Source organism: Apostichopus japonicus, chromosome 12, assembly GCF_037975245.1.
Source record: "Apostichopus japonicus isolate 1M-3 chromosome 12, ASM3797524v1, whole genome shotgun sequence".
Lineage (NCBI taxonomy): Eukaryota > Metazoa > Echinodermata > Holothuroidea > Aspidochirotida > Stichopodidae > Apostichopus > Apostichopus japonicus.
The window spans coordinates 23,314,467-23,339,553 of NC_092572.1; the positions used below are offsets into that span (position 1 = coordinate 23,314,467).

At 37.0% G+C, this 25,087-nt stretch overlaps 2 protein-coding genes across 2 annotated transcripts; one reads left to right on the top strand and one right to left on the bottom strand.

Annotated features, from left to right (window-relative positions):
- Window positions 1–967: 967 nt before the first annotated feature.
- Window positions 968–8,644, top strand: LOC139976774 (26S proteasome regulatory subunit 6B). Its single transcript, XM_071985525.1, has 10 exons — window positions 968–1,115; window positions 2,500–2,583; window positions 3,151–3,337; window positions 3,793–3,939; window positions 4,431–4,634; window positions 4,769–4,936; window positions 6,056–6,132; window positions 6,615–6,783; window positions 7,484–7,539; window positions 8,136–8,644. Exons 1-10 carry the CDS (start codon window positions 1,080–1,082, stop codon window positions 8,247–8,249), a joined length of 1,242 nt encoding a protein of 413 aa, XP_071841626.1. The 5' UTR covers window positions 968–1,079; the 3' UTR covers window positions 8,250–8,644.
- A 1,129-nt stretch (window positions 8,645–9,773) lies between these two features.
- LOC139976773 (retinoblastoma-binding protein 5-like) lies at window positions 9,774–24,991 on the bottom strand. Its single transcript, XM_071985524.1, has 14 exons — window positions 24,640–24,991; window positions 23,713–23,738; window positions 22,320–22,492; window positions 21,225–21,365; window positions 20,190–20,277; window positions 19,305–19,376; window positions 18,378–18,487; window positions 17,815–17,987; window positions 16,673–16,845; window positions 15,471–15,588; window positions 14,185–14,254; window positions 13,038–13,137; window positions 12,423–12,537; window positions 9,774–11,556 (listed from the first exon to the last, which is right to left on the bottom strand). The coding sequence occupies exons 1-14, from the start codon at window positions 24,656–24,658 to the stop codon at window positions 11,402–11,404; spliced, it is 1,533 nt and encodes a 510-aa protein (XP_071841625.1). The 5' UTR covers window positions 24,659–24,991; the 3' UTR covers window positions 9,774–11,401.
- Between the last annotated feature and the right edge of the window lie 96 nt (window positions 24,992–25,087).

The window sequence follows — 25,087 nt, forward strand, 5'->3', positions numbered from 1 at the left end:
TTTTTGAGCCTGGGTCTTGAAACTGCAGCTCCTATTTAAGTCATCCTTTCGTCAGGCCAATATTAAATAGCCTATCACCGTATGCCACTGAAATACTGATTATTTGCAAAACGCTGATTATTTGCATTTGAATTTCAGAAGAAAAATCCGACGAGTTCAGAGTGACTCACTATTATCAGAGTGACTCACTAGAGTGACTTATTATTATTATTATTATTATTATTATATTAAATTATTATTATTATATATATTATATTATTATATTATATTATATATTATTATTATTATTATATTATTTTATTATTATTATTATTATATTATTATTATTATTATTATTATTATTATTATTATTATTACTATTATTATTATTATTATTACTATTATTATTATTATTATTATTATTATTATTATTATTATTATTATTATTATTATTATTATTATTATTATTATTATTATTATTATTAAAAATCCGACGAGTTCAGAGTGACTCACGAAACTATTTTAAAGTGATAATGAGCGTAAATGTTCCATGTCGGTTCAAATAAATTAAAAATCGGGAGCAATAATATATCCTGTATGAATATGATCATGCGCTGTCCAATGATTGCATCGCACAACAAACTCTTATCTACAACGACAAACTACCGTGGCACCCTTTACCATGTCACGGTTACAGGAGGGAATTTCAACTTGGAGACGAGTAATTCCTTTGATGCAACAATCCTCCTTCGCTCGCAATGCCCCCCCCGCCCCTTCCCCCCCCCCCCCCCAATGCTGTTCGTTGTTTCATTTGTTTAATTGGTCCTTCATTCGATTGATTGGGCCTTAATTGGTGCATGGGCGACTCTGAGTTTGTGATGTAGTGTTTCTTTGTTAAAATTTGTGTTATATTTTAATTTATTTTTACGTCGATCCCTCATCTCCCAGAATGCGTACATATATACAGTATAGTGACTCAGCAAACAGTACAGAATCATGTCAATGTACAAGCTACTTTATTGTTTACAGTACTTTTACGCTTGAAGCTCACATACACCCAACAGGATAGAAATTAATTGCATGCAACCCGCGTTGTGAAAATGGAAGAAATTGGCATAGTCATCGAGAAAGAAAAGGTAAATGTATTCAACTTTCATTCATATGTGAATACTTGTCAGGGAGAGCTTGCCATAAGTTTCAGGAATGTCATAACAGTTTTCTCCATGAATATTTGTAAACAAATTCTTGGTCTAGATAAAAGGGACTCAAAAACATTTATGCACGAAATGCCGCGAGTTAGGCTATGTATCCTAACGGAGTGCTGTACAGGAGTGTATGAGCATGAGAATCAATGACACCACAACGCATAACAGACTCTCAACAGCATAGTGTGTGATACTGCATTGTTAGTCTCATTGTTAGTTTCAAATTTCACGAATTGAGAAGCAACATTGACGAAAGCCGAGCGTATCATATCCGTTTGCAATTTTTTTTTCTGCTATTGGCATTTATTTTCAAGAGTAACTTACCAATTTAGGCCTAGCCTACAGTACAGGTATCCTACATATATGCAACAGCAGGCTTGTAAAGGCCGGGTGGGAGAGAGAGTCAGAGAAGACATGACACAACCAGAGTCAGAGCTGAACTGTATTTTCTCCAACACTGTACTGCATACAGAAGTGCAGTACACCAGCTGCAATGCATACCATGCAAATATTAACATAACAATAAAGGGTAAGTGCACATAACAATAACACCAATAAGATGGCATGAATAGCATCAACATAGTATAAGTCTTGCACTACATACCATACCCTACAGGCTAACAGCCTTATAATAATTACAAGTAACTTACAGCCAACCAAAAAGTGACATCACCCAAAAAAAGATACTAAATCTCAATGCCCTTTATGGTTGGCCAGATATTGAACATGGTGTCTAATTTTCAACTGAAATTGTAATCTTTACACTTGCAAACAACTTGAGACTTTTATAGGCAAATATCTCATTCTGTTGTAATCTGATCAAAAACAATTGTGTTCATAGCATCACCATACTAAAAATGCAAATAATAAAACCTTAACAACATGGATTTGTTTCTTCTTTATTTACCTTGTTAAATAGTATTCTAACACACAGACAATTTTTGGGTTAGTCCATTATTTTGATGTGCAGTTTTACAACACTACAACATGTCTTAAATATTTCCTTGTAAAATACACATTGAGGGCTTGTCTAATATAAAATGTCACCATGTAGTGTACTATATGTATGTATTCACTAATCTCTTACAGGTCTCCATTAATAATGATATGCAGTTTAATCAGATAACCAGTACACAAAGTTTTGTTCAATGTCAGCATTCATTGGTTCTCACCCACTTTCTCGATCTCCCAACTCCCAATCCCCTCATTTAAACTGGTGGTCTGTTTGAATCAACCCACGAGTGAGTCAGTGGGACACTGATAGTTACAGAATGTATGGCTGATATGTCATTTTATTTATGTCTCTACGTCATAGACCTCAGAGTCGAGGCCAGTCACCAGTAGCTCGCATTCTGGCCTGGACAACCTGGACACAGAGGACCTATACACAAGATACAAGGTAAGTTTGTTTTGCATGATTCCATCACACAGAACCTGTACACAAGATACAAGTTAACTTTGTTCACACCCCACATTATTCATCACACAGGACCTGTACACAATATGCAAGGTAAGTTTGTTTTACACCCCACATTATTCATCTCAGAGCACATATATACACAAGATACCTGTAAGTTGTGTTTAAACTCCACATGATTCATCACACAGTGCCTGTACACAACAACCTTGATCTTTGTAAAATGTTGCCCTTCTCAGCCTCCTTTATTTATGATATATGAATCACTGTGGCTAATACTGTAGAGAAAGAAATTTAAGTTTGATTACATACATATATATAATTGTGGTAATTTATAAGTGATTCAGAACTTTGGTTCCAAATTTTATTGTAAATTGTAGACATTACAGTAAGTAACCTATGTATGTACTCTCGTTTCACTTTGGCATTGCAGTTTGATTTGATTCGCTTCGAACATTTTTGTTTGCAATTTATTCGGAATTGAAATGTCAAATTCCATTCTCAAAGTTTAATTTTAAATTCCCATTTTTTTTTTTAAATTTCCTACAGAAACTACAGAAGCAGCTCGAATTTCTGGAGGTTCAGGAGGAGTACATCAAGGATGAGCAGAGGAACCTAAAGAAGGAATTCCTTCACGCTCAGGAGGAAGTGAAACGAATCCAGAGCGTCCCGCTCGTGATCGGTCAGTTCCTGGAGGCGGTCGATCAACACACAGGCATCGTCGGATCGACCACAGGTAAAGTGATCGTGACGATATTAAGGGGATGTTTTGTCTCCATTGAGTTTTGGGCTGCATCTGACAAACCGACGTAGGTAATAATCTGTACGCTAGCCCATGTAGTTCAGTCACTCTAATTGATGACCCTCAGCTGTTTGAAAGGTCATTTCTCAAGAACTAAAGTTGTTATAGAATTCCGACCTGAATTGATAGCACTGGTCTTAGAAACGATCTACAACATATCGACATTAAGATTGTGCTTAAATCAACCTTGCATGTTTCCTAGTTGAGTACGTCTCTGTGGTTTTGTCAAGACAGGAATAAAATTGTCTGCAAAGTTCGGCTGGGAGGGACTAACCGTTACGATCCAGAAAACCAGAGCTTGCAACGCCATTAATGACACTCCTCTACATTCTGTCGTAGTTTTGCTCTGTTTCTGATCTTGAGTGACATTTCTCTCGTCAATTTCACAGGTGCTAACTCGTACGTCCGCATCTTGAGCACGATCGACAGGGAGTTGCTGAAGCCTAGCGCATCTGTGGCCCTACACAAGCATAGTAATGCATTGGTGGACGTCCTCCCACCGGAGGCAGATAGCAGTATCACAATGTTGAGTGCCGGTAGGTTTCACAGAAACTTCTAATTGTCAAATCCTTCCTCAAATTTAACTTTCGATTTCTGCAGCAGGCTCGTAAGTCCACGGAATCCTCTGAAATTTTGTGGTTCAGTCTTTGTCGGCCGGAATGCTTCTCAAATGAACCAAGCTACAAGAAAATGTTTATAGACACAAAGTTTTTGGATATTTATCAAAGGTTTACAAATGAAGAAAAAGCAACCCCTACCCCCAATGGTTTACTTGGCCATCTAGGACTCCTATGGGTTATATTTTAACTAACCACAAATGAGCAAATGTACTTTTATATATCTATATACCATGGGATAGCTCTTACACTCTATCATTGTTACATTCCCCAATCACTGTTGAGGAATTTCCCAACAACCATAGTTCATGTTCATCATTAGCTACTGTAGTTGTTTGAGGGAATAGTGATTTGATTCTCTCTTGCGGGTTTTTATTTTGCTGCTCTTATCTTCTGTCCCCGTTCTCTAGACGAGAAACCGGACGTCTGCTACTCTGACATTGGTGGTATGGACATGCAGAAGCAAGAGATCAGAGAAGCGGTGGAGCTTCCACTGACCCACTTTGACCTCTACCAGCAGATAGGTATAGACCCGCCCAGAGGTGTCCTGATGTACGGACCACCGGGCTGTGGCAAGACCATGCTCGCTAAGGCGGTCGCTCATCACACCACAGGTAAGTTGTTTATCGGCATGTCATTAAATGATGTGAAGACAAAATTTGGGAAGATATTCAATGGATGTTAGCAAAAGACACCATAACTTTTAACATAAATAATCAGTCATTGTATCTCTCTCTTTGCATTTCAGCTGCGTTCATCCGGGTGGTAGGTTCCGAGTTTGTTCAGAAGTACCTCGGAGAAGGCCCTCGGATGGTGAGGGATGTGTTTAGACTAGCCAAAGAGAACGCCCCAGCAATCATATTCATCGATGAAATCGATGCCATAGCAACCAAACGTTTTGATGCTCAAACTGGAGGTACCTATTTACTGTCTGTCAGTCATGTTGTTATTCCTCTTAGTTATTATTTAACAGTGTTATTTAGCAGTATTATTTAACAGTGTTATTTAACAGTATTATGTAGCAGTATTATTTAACAGTGTTATATAACAGTACTATTTAGCAGTATTATTTAACGGTGTTATTTAGCAGTATTATTTAGCAGTATTATTTAACAGTGTTATTTAACTGTATTATTTAACTGTATTATTTAACAGTATTATTTAGCAGGATTGCAAAACAGTATAATTTAACAGTAATTATTTAACAGTAATTATTCAACAGTATTATTTAGCAGTATTATTTAACAGTATTATTTAACAGTATTACTTAACAGTATTATTAAACAGTATTATGTAATTGTATCATTTAACAGTACTATTTGACAGTACTACCAATTCACAATGTAAAGGGGATATGTAGGTGATATACATGTAGGTGAGGGTTGGGGGAAGGGAGGAGAAAGTATTAATAGATGAAGGTTCCAAAGGTACGGGATGAACAAGTAAATCAGTGGTTATGGGAAAGAAGAGATATAAATAGAGATAAAGGTTACAGATATGTAGGTGATATACATGTAGGTGAGGGTTGGGGGAAGGGAGGAGACAGTATAAATAGATGAAGGTTCCAAAGGTACGGGATGAACAAGTAAATCAGTGGTTATGGGAAAGAAGAGATATAAATAGAGATAAAGGTTACAGATATGTAGGTGATATACATGTAGGTGAGGGTTGGGGGAAGGGAGGAGAAAGTATTAATAGATGAAGGTTCCAAAGGTACGGGATGAACAAGTAAATCAGTGGTTATGGGAAAGAAGAGATATAAATACAGATAAAGGTTACAGATATGTAGGTGATATACATGTAGGTGAGAGTTTGTACAAGGAAGATGAAATAAACATGACAATAACAAATGCAGGTGTGTACAAGTAGGTTATGGGTTATGGCTACGAGAGGATATATATTGATAAAGGTTGTAGAATATTAGGGGTTATACCCATAGGTGAGGGATTTTAAGATTGATATGCAAATTTCCTGTTATGCTAATTGTTAATTTTTACATTAAAGAGCAACTCTTGAATTTGTTATCCACGTTTAGCTGACAGGGAAGTCCAACGGATTCTGTTGGAACTGTTAAACCAGATGGATGGATTTGATCAGAATGTCAACGTTAAGGTAAGATCTACTTTGTTACGTTAGTATAGAAGACTGTAACTTTAAGTGAATTTTTTCCACGTGGTCGCCACTTATCAGCGATTCTGACAAATCTATCGGTCTTAGGCATAATGGGCAATGTAGTCATCAATACTACGTGGCAAGGAATCAAACTTAAAGAATCCTGCTCATTTTTTTTACCAAGTGAAAAGAATAAAATAAATACTAAATTTAACTATCTTGTGTACCTCTACAGATTGAATTTAGTACTTAATACTTGGGCTGTAATTGTGTGGTATATCAGTCTCCTAGTGACATCATTTTCCAAAACTGTCCATGTATTATTTCTATTTGTAATTTTATTGAAATAATACTGACTAGTGGAGGTATTAAACTACATCGTAATTGATAGTTTAGTAATTATGGCTTAGTAGTAGGATATCTGCCTTTTGTCACCAGTAACCTCTGTATATTTTGTGTTCCCATCTCCCCCTCTCCCCCAGGTGATCATGGCGACCAACAGACACGATACCTTGGACCCAGCCCTCCTACGTCCTGGTAGACTGGATCGTAAGATCGAGTTCCCGATGCCAGATCGGCGGCAGAAGAGGTTAATCTTCAGCACCATATGCACCACCATGAACTTATCAGATGAGGTGGATCTGGAAGATTGTATCCTTTACACGTATTGACATCTGGTCACCAGAGTCTTTTAAGTTGACAACTGTCAGTTTACAATTTCATTGGAGGACTCATGTCACATATCATTTTGATATGAAGAGACTGTCATATGTACGAAAATTGGGGTATGTCACATTAAATTTGCATATGAGTCAGTTTCTCTCAATCTCATTGTTGGATATAATTCAACACATGTACATTTCTGTCACATATGAAGGGTTCATCTGATGAAGACTGTTATAGGTTAGCACCCTGGGCACACCGTACCAGTGATGAATGTGAATGAGCACCTCCATTGATGGCATCCTAGGCACACCATGCCAAAGGTGACTTTAAATGAGCATCTGTAAACAGCACAGATCACACCCATAGGACTGATATTATAGATTCCTCTGTAGGCATGCTGGTGGTAGCGCATTTTTTAAATAATCCATCTCAATTTGGAAGGGTCGATAGCTTCTGGTCAGTTTCCTCAGGGGTGTGATTATCTCATGTTTGAAGAGAACGTTGGTTCACATGCAGGTGGTTTGTGTTGTTGACCGGTTTGGTGAAGGCTAGTTAGTCTGGTTAGAAGGTCTGGTTAGTCAATTTGAATTAACGGCTGCAAATATTCACTACTACCGTGTTAAACCATCTTATTATCGTTCAAGATTTTTGTCTGTTCTATTCCTCCTTAATCCGAACCTCACAGACGTAGCACGGCCAGACAAAATATCAGGAGCAGATATCAACGCTATTTGTCAGGAGGTAAGAAAAATTTGGCCCAAAAAACACAGAAATCTTACGTCTCGTCGGTTGCTCCTTACAACGTAGTGATGACAGGCCTGGACCCTAACAACATTTTTATTCAGATACACCGGGTGTTAGGGATCAGATAAACATTTGTTATTCATAACATTAAGTTAAATGATTGTTCTAGTATGTTTAAAAAGAAGCATATTTTTTTATCGGTAGACTACCCTCTAAGCTACTGGTAGAAAAAAGTCACCACAGGTGCAAAAATCTGTGAATTTGTGTCTAAGTAGATTGTGTCAGATTGAAGATTATAGCCGTTCCATAACTTGCATTATTAATGAACAATTTATTGTAAATGTATGGTCTGTGCGTGTCTTTGTGTGTTTGTATGTATGTTAAACAATTTGCAAATATAAGCTTTCTTCTAACAGACAAGATATCCTATAGTTAATTGTAGACCCTTTCAGCTAGCAAATTTTAAACTAAAATATCCAAATTTATTAATACTTGCATACTCCATGCATCATGCAAAATAACATCTTTCTTAACCGGAGTCAAGCCGTTGTCACATTTCGTTGTTGTGACTGGATTTATTTTGTTCTCTACAGGCCGGCATGCAAGCAGTCAGAGAAAACAGATATGTCATCCTCGCCAAGGACTTTGAGAAAGGTTACCGTAACAACATCAAGAAAGACGAATCGGAGCATGAATTCTATAAATAAACATTTTTGAATATTAGAAATACATAGAAATTCTGCCATATGCAAATTCCTGTCATCTGAAACAAGAAAAATCAAAAAATGTAACATAGTGTATGTTAATTGTCATTGCATTAAGAAGAGGTAAGTGTTCAACCAAACCTGTTATACATTATGGAACAGTGTCGTACTGTAACATAGTGTATGTTAATTGTCATTGCATTAAGAAGAGGTAAGTGTTCAACCAAACCTGTTATACATTATGGAACCGTGTCGTACTGTAACATAGTGTATGTTAATTGTCATTGCATTAAGAAGAGGTAAGTGTTCAACCAAACCTGTTATACATTATGGAACAGTGTCGTACTGTAACATAGTGTATGTTAATTGTCATTGCATTAAGGAGATGTAAGAGTTAAGTGTTGTAATACTGTAGCCGTCTAGAGTATGTAAGCAATACCTTTGACAACATAAATAAACATGTTATATGCTGTAGCAGTGTCCTACCTGGTTTGTATTATTACTATGTGTGTTTTCTTACAGGGTTATGTGACCTATGTACCAGTATGTAACCTATACCTTGTCATTGTACATTACGTATCCAGGTTATTGAGATTTGTAATGATAAATACTAAATAGCTAATCCAGGCTAGTTATTGTAATGTAGCAGCTTAGTAAAACAGGTAAGGTTTACCTGTAATTAATGTGATATAAAAACTACTTAATGAGAGTAATTACAAGTGATAACATAATTAATAATTAGATAATTAAAATTACATAATTAATTACATAAGCTTTGTCCTAAAGACAAGATTGCATTCATCCAACTATTAAGTGCAGGAGTGAAAGATAAAAAAAGTGTTTTAGTAGATTAATGATGTAATTTCCAATTACAGAAAACAATGCTTTTCACTGTTGTTAATTTATTCTCAGTCCTGTGTGTAATTTCCCTTCTATAGTGAGAGCTGTGGTAGTCTCACAAACCCAAGAAAGAAAGCAAACAACACATCAGTTTGCCTTGTGTAATTTCTTTTGTTTCTCTGAAATAGCTACATTATTATCAAACACGGTTTATTATTCAACACGGTTTATTACTTAACACGGTTACTAATAAGCATGGTTGTTTCTAACGAGTAATCTCATGATGTAACTTTAAATCCTTAAAATTTCTTCCAACAAATAAATGAATACTCTGCACAGGTGACAGACAGGGGCAACATATTCTACTCTGTTTAAAAGGGTGGAGGGGGGGGGGGGTGGGGGAAGGGGGAGTTGTTATATTAAGCTACCCAGGTATATAGAACAAATACTTGTTATTTACCAGACTGAGAAAATGATGAAAGTTGAATAGCTATACAACAAAATATTTACAAATTATTTACATATATATATACAAAGCTGGTGATCATCTAACTCCACCAAACAAGGAAAGATGTGGTACCGTGAGGTCAACATCTTCTACTGCAAAGAGCAACTTGAAAATCAGGCGTTGAATGCTTACAGTTTAAAAATGAAAAATTGCTTCACATTTTAAATTTGTGGGGTTCAAAGTTTTCAATACGTAGATTGAACCTTTCAATACATTAGGTGAGCCTTTCCATACAAAGGAGTGTTAGCTCAGTGGTTAACGCCGGTGCCTTTCAATCATAAGGTCCCCAGTTCGAGTCAATCCAAGATTAACGTATGTCGTCCAGTTACAGAGTTGATGACAATTAATAATCATGGATGTTAAATATGAATCTAAGAGACTGACCTCGGTTAGCTTGCGGCTTGATAAGCCAATGATGGCTTCTTCGCGAGTTCCTGTTTGCAGGAGGATCTAAAATACATACATACAATACATAGGATCAGCTAAATGGTTGCGACCACATTAATCCCTTCTTAAACTGGCTGATATTAGAATATGATGAATGTTACTACTGAGTGAATATTACATCACAGAATCAAACAAGGTACAGCAGCGAGGAACCCATTTCAGTTTATGTCCTACTTCCAAAACAGTTGATGAAAGTCTACAAGCGTTACTAAAAATGGGCCTAATTACTTTATATTTTAATCAGCGAGTTATTTTACAAATTCAGTAAATCCTAAAAACTTTGTCACCAAACAAACGCTATTTCATGTTTCTCTGAGTGTCGTCTACTGACAGGTGCCCCTGACTAACAACACAGCTTTTAAAGCATGGATAACAGGTCACTGAATGAGTTGGTATTAAATAATTCAGACCTCGCACCTTGAAGGCATTGAAGACTCGCCCCAAACCGTGTGCGGCCATCTGAAAAAGTTAACTTTCTGTTGCTTGCAAGTGACGTTTTGTTTGTGTCGCTACAATATGCAGACAGTAATGAAACGAGATACCTTGAGCTGGACCTGAGATGTCCATCGCTGTACACTGTGCTGTGGGTACTGACTGCAGCTGTATGTAGTGACTGTACACTAGTGTCTAATTACCGACGGTAGCAAAAGCTGTGTGTGTATTTTCTGGGATGATGGTGGTGTCTAACACCTCATTCAAAACTAGGTCAGATTACTGGCATTAGACGTTTCTTTTTGCGCGAGTCTTCACACCCTTTAAGTATCAAGCACATGGAGAAGCTTTCAAAACTAAAGACAGTTCTTTTTTTATCACTTGTAGTTACATACTTAGAGAACTAAGAGAAGCCCATTATTTTGGCAGATAGTTCGGACAATTTTCATATGCTAATACCACTGTATACTGTCCTTTACATCATGCTTCAAAGCACTCCCACTGACAGTATGAACAGTTCCTAACCTTTGGCTAATAAAAACACTATATAAGTGTATTCTTACTGGTCATACTGTTAGTATGAGTGCTTTAAAGCATGACATGAATGAACAGCATATATAAATACATTGTCCCTACAGGGTGGTGTTGCGATTTAAATATTACCAATAGGCCATTCCTAATGGGCCTATCAAATATGGAACCAAACGATCTTCTGCTATTCCGATGCTAATTCAATGATTCCTAATCTATGTAACATGTTCATTGGTCATTCCATGTCTAATTCATGAAACCTCATCTAAGCTCTTGGAGTGAGGTGGCACACAGTTAACTTGCACTCATTGCCATCATCAGTCAATCCACTTTCCTGATTTCAATCTCCGTCCTCCTGGTGACTGTACGAGAGACAGAGTCTATTTTTTTTTACGTTTCATTCCGTTTCCGAGTAATCGTCCACCATGCCCCTCTTCCTCTGTCGGTCATGCCTGTTCTTTTTGGTCTTGGTATCTTTCCCGGGTTTCGGCTGTTGTCCGATCTTCTTCTTGGACTTGTTGTCTCCTCTTGTTGACAGGAATGGATGTATTTCTGTAAAAATCATAGAATTTTGAATAATATTCTGATATAACCTGCCATTCCTAATAAACAACAAATCAAGGGGAGTGAGTTCACGTACATAAACAATATTACAGGATTTGGTTGGATTTCATTATTCTCATTATGAAATTAAATAGTAACATGTACCATGCTGTCAAGCATCTGTATTATCTCCCCACCGTCACCCCCAAATGTTATTAACAGGTACATTGCAACCTTAATAGCATCGTGTGAAGTAGTATCTCCTATACCCACACAAAAAAATCTCCCCCCCCCCTCAAAAAAATATAAATAAAAGACCCTTCTCCATGAGATGAGCAATTGAAAATGTTGAAAGAACCACAAGGGGTGTCATTGTTTTGTATCTAAACCGTATTTTCCTTCATATGACATGGATATATTATGCGGTAACAAAGTTTGATCTAGGGGGCCCTCAGGTTACCCTCCAAATGTTCTCTCTCTCTCCCCCCACCACCACCATGCCCACCCAACCCCCAGACCAAAACAAAAGCAATGACCCTAAAGTTAATTGCAAATACTTGGGGTAATAAGATCTCTCAGTAAGAGGAAACTTATAAGGTTTGTTCAAACTTGCACATGAGTGACCAGAATTAAACTTTGTTGCTAATGCTACTAATTAAATTTGTACTTTTAATAATAGTAGAGTAAGCTGATAATTAATTAAGTAATCAATTTATTGTTCTGTTAAGTTGTAGTAGTTGTAATTGTATCAGTTGGAACAGACATTTCTGCTTAATATGATGGGACTCATTTCACCCCCACCCCCCACCCATCCCACACCCCCACCCACCCCCCTCCCCATGGAAGATGAGAAGCTATGTCATAGGTGTACATACCGTCACTAGGTGCACTCTCAAGGCTGATATCAAATGTCTTGACTTTTTTCTTCTTCGGTGAAAGGTCTGAGCTCAGTGACCTTTTGTTGGAGTCTGTCTGAAGGACTTCATCGGTCTGTAAGAAAGAAATAATATCAGAAATGCTTGATATGAAACTTCTAAAGTAGACCTTCCACCAAAGAAATTAAGATAAAAAGCAAACTAACAAAGAATGACCTATAACATATGTACACCACATAAGAGAGTGTGTAGGTTTGGTGAAAAGAACACCAGCTCCAGGCCAGTAAACCTCGTCTTCTGGAGGATCATAGGTCTACGACTATTTTTGTATTTTCGACCTGTTAGTGATGGAGTGTGATACTAATTTATCATATTAACTAGCCCCCTCCCCTCCCCTTCCCCCACCCCCCCAGGTCTATGAGGGGAAGGAGTATTTTATTTACAATGTGCTTTGAATTTGCTGGAAAGAAAAAGTCTTCCAATGCACGACCACCAAAGCTGATTTTGGTGGCCCAAACATCAATTCGCGAGATTTGGACCACGGTTGAGGAATTGCTCTGTCACCTCAAAGAGCACATTACGATGGTGATTCTGACAAAGGAGAAGTATGCTTACAGGGTCCACTGTGGGGGCCCAGGTGGGTTCCTCTGGGTCATCGACTTCTGGTGATATCGGCAAGTATAGCAGTGCTTTCTCGTCCTCAGCTTCTTCATCACTGAGGTAAAATGAGATGGAGAGGTCAAAAGGTCAAAAAAACATTCACAAAAAACACAATCGGACAAAACTGAGGAAATCTTTGCTACTACTGTTTGCTTTTTCCTTTCTTTTATATATTCAATTTGTTAAAGAGTGATAAGAACCATTTTCTCATTCTGAATTCTGTGTGGTAACTCTGTAACATTGACACATTTTACTCAGGTTTTTTTTTTGGCAATCAAGTTTGGCTGTGATTGTCTGCTTCATGGTGTTTCTTCATCTCCTGAGAAACCATTACAGCTGTAGAAACCACGTCAACAGAAAATCACACCCAAACTTAATTGAAATGGAACCCGCTTGGTGGCAGGCAAATAAAAAAATTTAAAAAAAATTAAATGCAGCGAATAAGTTAGTGTTAAAATTTCATGTAGCACTTGTGAAGGCTCTGAACTTATCTCTGTTTCCTGTGTTCCAATGTTTCCTGTTTAAGAATACTATGTTTCCTGTGTAAAAATACTATGTTTCCTGTGTAAAAATACTACATTTCCCGTGTAAAAATACTCCCTTTCCTGTGTAAAAATACTATGTTTCCCGTGTAAAAATACTCCGTTTCCTGTGTAAAATACTACGTTTCCCGTGTAAAAATACTGTTTCCTGTGTAAAAATACTACGTTTCCTGTTTAAAAATACTATTTCCTGTGTAAAAATACTACGTTTCCTGTGTAAAAACACTACGTTTCCTGTGTAAAATACTATGTTTCCTGTGTAAAATTACTACGTTTCCTGTGTAAAAAAATACTATATTTCCTGCGTAAAATTACAGTTTGCTATACAAGCTTGCACTTTACATAGCAATTTGACCATTTTGCATAGCATATTGCGATGCAATAACAGATAAATTATTCCCTGAAAAAGGACCAAAGATCTTGAAGTAGAGCAAATGATAGATGTAATTCAAACAAACAGCCACGTCATGTTGTATTAAAAATAATGACCCTTGACCCTTCCCGTTCTTCCATACCGTAAAACAAAGACCCATGACAACAACACCTCGTCTGTTACTTACCTACTGAGAAATGCAGCAATGGGTTCAACATCGGTCACATCAACGTCTTCATCTTCAATCGCTTTGGCATCTGTAATCCAAATGGGGGGGGAACGTAAAACTAGGACAGGCGTATATCACACGAGAGAATCATTCACGTTACATCAAATATCTTACATTTAACGGTTAACACATCTTACTGAAACAGCTCAAAAAATGACATCATTATTAGTGCAACTTTGATCATCTTTCAATCAACGAACAAACAAAATTATTTTATAAATATATACATGTAGCATGGAACATGTCACAGTTTTTTGGACATTTTACAAACAGCTCCGCACCATGTGCAGAAAAACCACTGATTCATAATGGTTTTTTATTTCAAAATTAATGTAATTTTTAAAACCAAAAAATTACAGAGCCTCTACACTTCTGACATCAGATTCATTTGTTGTTTCACTTGAGTAAACTCACACATTGAATACTCAAAAGTAACATGAAGGATTCCATCTTGTAAATTATTGAGCACTCAGTAAGGAAGTTCATGATGAGAAAATAAAAATTCTGTGAATTTTGAGAAATGTGTCATAATATACTAGTAAATGAAGACAAGTAGTAACTTTAATTTTTTTTTTATCTTATTTTTTATTTACATAAATTTTTTATTTATTTTTTCTTAAAGTAATTTTCGAATCTGATTCTAGAATTTGATGTGATATCTAACAACCGTTAACAAAATTCATTTTCCAAAAAGGATGGTAATTATAAATTCTGGAGCAGTCTGCATATTTTATTATAGATACATATAATCAGAGACCCCTCCATCTAAATCACCTATGTTTGCAGCAGCCATTTAGCTGATACTATAATTAGTCAGCTCTTCACCGTTTTGACGATTATAGAGATTTTGCATCCCGAAAATATTGGATAAAGATTGACAGAAAATTTTGCCCTGACCGATTCGAATCTGTGACCTTTGGGTCACAAGCCCAGTAATCTACTAACTGAGCTATCCACCGTTCCTTGGTTGGACATCACACCAGTCAGAAGCCACAGTAGCTTGCATACCTTGTAACCAGGGATCTTGGACCCAGTTTCATTAGATGCAACCCAGAAAGTGGCAGGGAAGTGATTTCCGTAAAATGAAATGTTTTACTTCAGATCACCATGGTTCATCAGTCTTCATACAATTTTCATGAGCTAAGTTATACTATTTATTAATTCCTCATCTTTCATTTGACCAATAAATATCCTACCCACCAGATTGAGAAGATACCAAGATGGCTTCTCTACGTGTGACTCACCAACATTATCTTCTACGGATTTATCTTCGTCTTCGATGTCAAACTCGCTCTCTCGTTCGTCGTATTCCACGTTTTCGTCCAGTTCCTTAAAGTCTGGTGCGTAGGCACTCCAGTTCTCCTGTTGGGGTGGGGAGGGGGAGGGGGTGAGGGGAAGCAAGCATCAACATTATAAAAAAGCAGTTTGCCAAAGAGATTTCTCACCATGAATAAAGCAGCTTTATGATGTTATGTAACATGAGATAAACAAAGACCATGTTAAGTCTTTCAGCAGCTTCAAGGCATGTCCTCACACACCTAGCAGCGACTGACTACTGGCGAATAGTAAAAACCCATTGACATACTGTGACTTGAAACAGTTGTGCAAACTGGAGGTAAATAATGGATCCTACTTATTCTTCTCCATTAATCTCTTGTGCAACCACAACCGTTTCCTACGACTCCTGGCAGCCAGTGAGGGTTGCCATGACGACCACTCAAAACCTGCTTTTGATCCACAGAGATAAAACACTGTAAGGTACCATTGCTACTTTACAAATATCTCAATGGAATGTTACATCCAGTAGTTATAGGATCTTGTACAGATCAAAGCGTTTCATTTGGTTACCATGACTACGACTCTTAACCTGATTTTTATCCAATGCTGAAATGTACTTAAAACATATTTCATTGTGTATTCATACGAACTAGTGACATGAATATTCGTATGTGGCCAGTACACAAAGTGACGTCTATTTCATTGTCTTATCAGCAAAATCATGTGAAATGATTTCCCATATGTATGTTAATAATTGAAAATTCGAAGGAAAATTAAATTGTATCATCTTTTAATATAATGACACATTAAATCTCACAGGCTTGCTGTCATTTATCATTGTGTACACATTTCAAGTTGTGTTCGTTTGTGCTAAACCAATGCTGACACAGTGTTATTAGGTTAGTACTATACAACTAATTGAATGTTACAATAAACCAGCAGACAGGTTTCCAAGTGCAAAATTTACTGCATTTTACACAAATTTGCATGGTTGCTATGACTACTCACAACTTGATTTTGAGCAAAGACTAGACTAGACACCACTAGACAGAGATGTTAATACATAACTAAATGCTACACTGCACTCAGTAAGCAACAGTTATCCATTAGTTGCAAGGGACTTCCTTTGGTTTACACAAATTTGCATGTGGTCGTCACGACTACTCACGACTTGATTTTGAGCCCATACAGACACGACTCCACTAGATACGGATGCTATGATTGGCCTGACTGGATGCCAAACGACATCTAACAGAAGCTCTCCTCTCGTTCCGTGTAAGATCTTAACCAGGTTGCCGTACTTCTTTTCCCAGATGTAAAGAGCGTGCTGCCGAGCCGAACCTGAAACATCAAACAAATCATCACATCATGAGAGATTTCTGACTGAACCCATGGGCAAAAACACATTTCAGCACTGCCAGGTAACCAGTGTTACCATATTTCTGTTTTGTCTGTAGGTCTCTACAGATTTAACAATAATATTTCAGGCTCCTTTAAAGAATGACTTTATGCTAAATTCCAGTCTTGACATGTTTTAAGCCCAAGAAAGAAAAGAACAGAATAAATGTGTGTGTCGCTATTCCAGATTACAAGATAATCACCTGTTAAATATGTTTAATCTTCAGAAAGCTCCTTTAAGATTTAATTGGTGATGATGTCACCGCCTCAGCATAGCTTAAATTGTAATAACTCCACCAACACACATTCTTTTTACTTCATATACACAACAGAACATCCTTGGATGACCTTAAAAACAATTCATCCATGACAACATTTGTAAGCACATCATAAACATGTCATTTGTGAACATTTAATTCTTGTTTACCCTTTTAGATTTATCTTGCATCTGAGGAACTGATAGTCTGTGTAGTAGACTACAACCTCCAGTCACTTTAACCAATGAACATCAACTATTTAAAGGGTCATTCCTTAAGACCTAAATGTGGTATAAGAAATAACACCTGGACCGATAGCAGTGTTTTAAGACAGTCTAAAACAGTAACGTCCTTTAAGTAGTTTATATTTTACGACAGGCATTACATCTTTTCAAGTCACCACCATTCATCAGTAAGTTTACATATTGATTCTTCATGACCAGCAATCAATGTCCACCAAATGCTACGTAATAAGCGATTTAAACTCCCACATACCTCTGCAACATGCTTCTAAGGCATAATACAAAAACTCTACATACACACACATTGCACAAGTAATTTCTTTCGCCTGATTTCAGTCCAACAAGAAATGTTCATCTGTTAAACACGCCATCGAAATTGACTTGTCTGATGGTTGTCCAGAAAGAAAACTCACCTCCAACGACATACTCGCCATCTCCCGAGAAGCAGCATTTCTTCCACGGGGTTCTATTTACGAGATCCTGCAGCTTCTGTATCGGTTCCGGCTCCCCTGATCTGCCGCACATCAAGACCTCGTTACAGTCGTAAACCCTGATGACTCTGTCAGCCGTATTCACCAGGAAACAACTGTTTGGACAGAGGTGAATAATAATAACAAATCCCACTGGCATTTAGCCAGTAAATTATTGAAAATATTTGTTCAAACAGCCTGAATTTCAGGACCTGCAGTTAGATCAGACTGAATTTTTGTTGGCTTTTAGTGAATAATAAAGTTAGGTGCTTAAATTACAAAGCCCTGCATACGAAAATGTTCTCCTCTGGCAATCTTTGTTGTGACTCCCCTAGGCTAGGTCACAGCCTATCAATTTGTAATTCTCCGATATATATACTCCCCGGTGATTAAAAATTAAATCACATATTGATACAGGACTCAGAACATAAAGAAGAAAAAACAACAGAAGCTTTAATAAGGTAATTGCTTGAGAGGTACAAGTCAATGACGGGAGGATGGCTTACCCGCCTCTTCTGGCAAACTCAATTGATTTGATGGCGGTAGAACTGCTGGTACCAGTGGTGACCTTGAAAGAAGCCTTTAGATCCAAGCTTTCTGTCGTAAAAACTAACATCTGTCGAAAGAAAGAAGAAAAAAAAATTAAAGGAAAAACCAAAAAGTCAAAGACAATGCCACATGGAATGAACACAAATAACAATAAATCTAAGGCCTTGTGATGTCTTGAAATGGAGCAGACATTGTCACTGATGTTGCGAACATTTTGTTACCGTAAGAAATTACACAAAATGAGAAACCCATTACAATGCTCAGTTAAGCTGCACTACAGATAACCAAGCAAAACTACAATACTTTTGTATGATTTTCAAATTTGGTTATCATTTCCATGAGGTTAAAAACTTGAAAGAAGTTTCCTGGGAAGGAAAAAAAATATTTGTTTGAACAGAAGGCATCCATAATTTCCATAAAGTTCAAAATAAGAAGCCCACCTCTAGAAATAGGTCAGTGTGTTATAGATTCATAACCAGCAGACCTATTCTGGGACAGTAATTTTTAATGAGGCGGGACTCATCAATTAATTTCGCAAAGTCAAGTCATTTCAAAAGTAAAATCACCACAACAAGTTTGTGAAAGGTTTCCTCGTAGAGAGGATACAGTCACTCCGACCTATGACTTAACTTGAGTCCGGAAGACAACCTTCGATGACTTTCCACAACTTAAAATGGAGTTACTTGCACCAAGCCTGTAACTTATTGTTGTTGATCAAATCACCAAAAGCTAGCAACCAAATACAGCAGTCCCTTAAATATTGTAGGTATACAGCATCAGTTAAGTTCATCTAACAGAATATATGGACCAGCAGAGCATGAGACTAGAACAAGGAGGTACTAATGAGTAACATTTTACAAAGTAAAAGGAGATCTAAATATTACCTTTCCTTTAGCATTTCCTGTGTAAATATATTCTCCTCGTCTATCAAAGGAAGCCACGATAGTTGTGTCAGACTAAAAACAGATAATAAAAAAAATGTGGAGGAAAGATATCAAAAAAGGTAGTTACTGTAAATGCACCAGTTATGAATGTAGTACATCTTAGCACAGATCAAAACTATGATGAAATGTATGAACTAACAACATCTTGTCCAACATTTACAACTGACATGTGTTTCTCACTGAGATACCAAGACATCTATAATGTACATTCATTTTCTTCAAAGCACTCATACTGACAATATAAGCAGCATGAACTGCTCATACTGTCAGTATGAGTGCTTTGAAGCATGATATGACAAGACAGTATAGAGACTTGGTACTAGCATTAGAATCGGATAAACATTAGGAACTGTTCATACTGTCAGTACCAGTGCTTTGAAGCATGATATGATAGGACAGTATAGAGTGGTATTAGCATCAGGAAAATTATTTCAACATTTTATTATTTAAATAACTACGAAAATCAATCCAGTGTCAGAACACTAAGTATTTTGTAACAGGTATGCAATTGGAACATTTACCAAAGCTTATTACTGTGCTTGCTACAAAATCCTATTTGTGGAAATTTTGGTCTTGGCTTTCAACTTTACCTTGAAGATTCCTTACATACACCAGCAACAAAAATCAAACCTATTTAGAGCTTTGCCAAAACATCACAATGCCAAAAAGTTTTGCATATTGTATCCACCCAGTATTGTATTTCTGTAAAGAGGTAAGCTTTGTCATGCCCGCCGGTTATGAATAACAGCTGGAATACAGAAACCAAAGAATATAAACAAATAAATCAATCAATCAATCAATAAATCAATCAAGTCAAATACTTACATCTTCATCCAGTGGTATTGTTTTGTAAGATCCATCCATGTGCAACAGGACGGGTGCGTGCTTCATCGGACAAACCAAAACTTTTTGTCTGTTGAAGACGAGAAAAGAACAGCATCAATTGAAATATTCCAACGTATTGAAAAAGTATAAACTCCCAAGGCAGAAAATGTTACTCTTGTATTTAAAAGAAGATTCAAATATTTCAAAAAGCTAATTGAAGACTGTTTTTTTTTTAAATATCTTGATTCTTGCTGCAGAGAATATGTTAGAGTAATGTCAGGATTGCAAAGGGCCTTCACAAGCTTTGCATTTTTCTTGTAATCTTGATGTGTACATTAATCACAGAAGTTTGGCATATCTGCCCTCACGATGCCACTGACAGTGCTGTTGCCACACAGTTCACAGTTAATTTTAATTGATAAGACTTTGAATATTCATAGCGATATCATTTGCTACATACTATCTATAGTATGTTTATACCTACTAGGTTTCGTATAGTGAATGCTGTAACTTCCCTGCGATTGCTTTGAAACGTCGAACTTTGACCTTCCAAGCATCCCTACAAATCGGTCCAATTGATTTCTTACAATCCATCAATCTACTGGGTGTTATTACTTCCTTGTCAGTTCCCATTCAATAAATTGACAACAGATTAACAGATAGGGGTTTGTTAAATATAACTAAAAGCCAAACCTTGTGCCTTCAAAAACTTTTCTACAAGATATAAGAATTCAGGCCAATTTGTCTCATTCAATAAACTGTCACTTTAATACCCCCTGGATGCCAGAAGAAACACTTCAGAGAGTTCCAACATTACATAACAATACCCTAGTTAAAGATCTACCATCTCTGTTTTGCAGAGGTTCGGCATTAACTAAATATCCGGAATCTGGCGAGGTAGGTATTTGTTTCGATAAGCAAAAGTTTCTGTTGGGCATAAAATTAGCATTGTGTGGCCGTGACATTTTGGTCACATAAAATATGCTGAACAATGTACATGTTTATATCTTTCGGTCATGTGATATCAATACTTACGAGTTTCTCGGGTGAAACTGGATGTTGAGGACGGGAGACGGGAACCTGTAGCGTTGTGTGCAGTCACCAGTCATGACGTCCCACACTGATATCATGTTATCTGTTGATGCGCTCAGTAACTGGTGACCGTTACGGCTCCAACTGAGGGAGAGAATGTTCATGAAGATCGAAAATATAATTCGAGGAATTGAATGCTAGCAAAAACATAAGCCGGAACATTAAGCTTAGGATTTTCGAGGCTTTATTAAAGAGTATTATTTTGTACTATTGCGAACTGTGGGGCACAACGAAGGATCTTGATCGCAAAATTGACACTTTTCAAAGGAGACTACTTCGTAATATTTTCAACATTAGATGGACCAATAACCAATTGGTTATCAAATGATGAGCTCTACAATGAAACCAACCAAACACCTTGGTCATCCATAGTCACACATAGAAGATTTCGGTCATGTAGCAAGACTCCAGGAGGACGCTCCAGCAAAGGTTGCTTTAAGAGAAGCATTGAGACATACTGCTAAACCAGTAGGAAGGCCCGTAACTACCTTGCTTGGAAAAATAAAGTCGCAATTTAAGGACGTTAACATTAACAATTTAGAGCAAGCAATAAACCTTGCACAAGATCGTGATACGTGGCGGAGGTTAATCACTGAGCATGTCGGATAGACGAGACTCAACTTGTTACTACTACTAATCGATTCTTTGTCACAGAAAGGGCTCTTCACAGTGGAAGAAAAGTCTCACAAGAAAAACGAGAGATGGAGAAATAACAACCATCCATAATAACCATATCATTACCATTCCTTTACATGGTACAGAATATTATTGCCAAAATCTGTTATACTTATTTATGTCGGCACAAGTATCGGGTGAGGGTGGAAGCCTGGCAAAGGTAGGAGTTATATAAATTTGAATGCTTATGCCACCCTGTATATTTGACTGGTTGGATGAGCACAGTTTGTAATTAATGCTGATATACTGTGCTGCTAAGGACTGGGTCCCAGTGTGGGGTACATTAATAGGACTGTATGGCTGTGGGCCTCTTTAGCTTTCGTCTATTTGTAGACTCGTGATTTTGGCAGAGTTCACACTTACCTGACAGAGCAGACAGGATGGACGTGTGCACTAAGAATCTTGGCGATCCCTCTGGTCAGGAAATCCCAGATGACGACACGGCCATCGTTACATCCAACTGCCAGCAGTGTGCCTCTCTTATTGAAGGCACACGTCAGTGCTAAGCTGATGCAATCTAAAGTGCCATCACTTTCCTGTTAGAGAAGAAAAAGGAGCATTCATGCTTGGTTTAGTTCCTTGATAGCCTTTGCCAGTATGTAAATGGGTCACTCCTTGACTGTACAATACTGTAATCAAGGCAGATCTTTAATAGAACTTTGTCCAGTTGTCTAAGATCATCAAACTCCTGATCACCAAACACCAAACAGATCACCAAACACCACCTAACCCTAACCCACCAAACACCCTAACCCTAAAGATCACCAAACAGGTTTGGACAATTGAAAAACAAGTTTGGAGGTTCAACTTGCACCTTGTCTGACGGATAACTGGTTGTATACACATAAAATACCCCCAAGTAGATAAAATCATAAAATGGTATCACCCTGAAAGGTTGTGTGCTACAATGAACACCAAACCTGCCCACCTCTCTTACAATTTCCAAACTAGTATTTCTTATTTTGCTACACTTCTTTAGGGACAACTATATTTGCTGTTAATAGCACAACCAAAAAAGTAAGGACAGATTGTCGGAGCCTGGACAAAAAGAAAAAAGCCTTAAAATTTGTCCTGTTAGGCTTCGGTTATTTGTATGCTATATTATAAACCTACATGTAATGGATTTAGCTAAATACATGGTTCCTATTAGAATACATGATAATTTGCTACATGCAGTTTATATTCAAATCTTGTTGCAAGCTTAAGTACCTGTGTTTGGTGTATGTAGATGTTTAGCACTTCGATTCAATTAATTCAGTTAACCAGAATGAATTACTGTATTTCGTTACGTATATATTAATTACACTTCTACTGTACAAGATCTACAATGTTCCCTAAAATGCAATAAAACTCCACAACTACTGTACTGTACATGATATGCATTATGTGTACACTTTTCACTATACACATGGACAATGTTCACTTGTGTCTAGATGCAACAGGACTAGCCCTCTTTTCTCAGTAACTTAGATCTAGACATGGTGAACTTCTACCAAATAACCAAACGAAATCAAACACTAACAAATCAGGTGCAATTGCTGTCATTTATGAATATTCATGACGGTAAATAAATGTGTGACCTTGCTTGGCTGAGATCAGACACATTCAAAATATTGCGTCACTCTAATATTTATAATAATTGTGAATACAAAATCAAAGGAGAAACAGGAAAGAAACAGAAAGGAGAAACAATGCAATCGAATACACAAAACTAAAGAGGAAGGCATGAATGCAATCATCAAACAATGAATTTTACCTCTGGAAAGTTTTGCCCAAACGATTCTGAAAGGAAATAAAAATTTTTAAAAAATTCCAAATTAAATGTTTGAATGAACGTTTAAAGGAGCATGTGAATAAATTAGTGTAATCTGAAAGTCACTTTATAACTTATATACTGGTTGATCCCAGTAACCACAAAATGGATTCAATTATCAAAAATAAATGAGCAGATATTTTTGTTTGTTCCTTCCAGTAAGAAGAAGTGCTCATAGATCTGGCTGATTTCATTTCATTATATATTTGATCCAATCAAAAAGCAGTATACAAACAACAAAGTATGAAAACACAAAGCGGATCAAGATGTACAAAAGGAAACCAAATTCCTGCAGCCCGGGGGCTTGTACACCCTTACAATAAGAGACCTAGACCTACAGTAAAATAAATATATAAATACAGTATATAATATTCACAAATAAACCATAAGATATATAAGAATTAAAAATGACAAATTACACATGTGATAAAGCTAAGAAATGTTCCGTAATAATGCACACAAATGACACCAAGATTTATTCATATCAGTTGTGTGCTGATCAATTTCAAATTGTGATATTTTTAAGCTTTGAACACCCTCTCCGAGTTTTGCATGTATATATTTCTATTATTGGAAATTTAACTCCCTTAAAAATAACCAAAATTACCTCAACATGATACCACGACTCTCTGGGACCTGACCTGTCTGACATATATTGAGATCATTACATTTCTGAGGAACTACACATAGGCCTATAAAAAAAACCCATACAGTTGAGTAATGTGAACTTTTCCTTGATAGGCCTAGACATCGTTGATCAAACCCTTAACTTAGGCCTATGTGCCTATTATGAGCCCACCATGCTACTACAAGTACAACTATCTGCTGTGCCTAACTGACTGTTTAGAAAGAAAATATTGAAATACTTACCAAGAAGTTGAAGATTCATTGCCCTTACGATTCTACTCCTCGGCAAGGCTTGAATTTGTAAGTTTGGCGAGGTTAGGCCGTAGCCTACTGTATATTCCTAAGTTAACTTAGTTCTATGCTAGGCCCACTGGGAGTGGGACTGCTAACGACAGTAACGTTACAAGGCGATAGATCTCTGCCACCAAGTGACCTGTAACTAACGCTATATTTTACCTCTTTAACTCAGTTTTACTGAAATTAAGGTTCGTCATAGTAAGGCCTACTGAAGCCTTTGTAGGTCCCTGGCATGTAATTGTTTGGTGTTGTCTTGCTATATACTACTTACTAGTTGTGTATGCCTAGGCTATTGTATTACTATTAGTAATAGTGTTGTATTTTTCACAACTACATTGGCGCTCTTAAAATATAACATTACTTGTAAGGAAAGCCGTTTTGGACCTAAATCAGC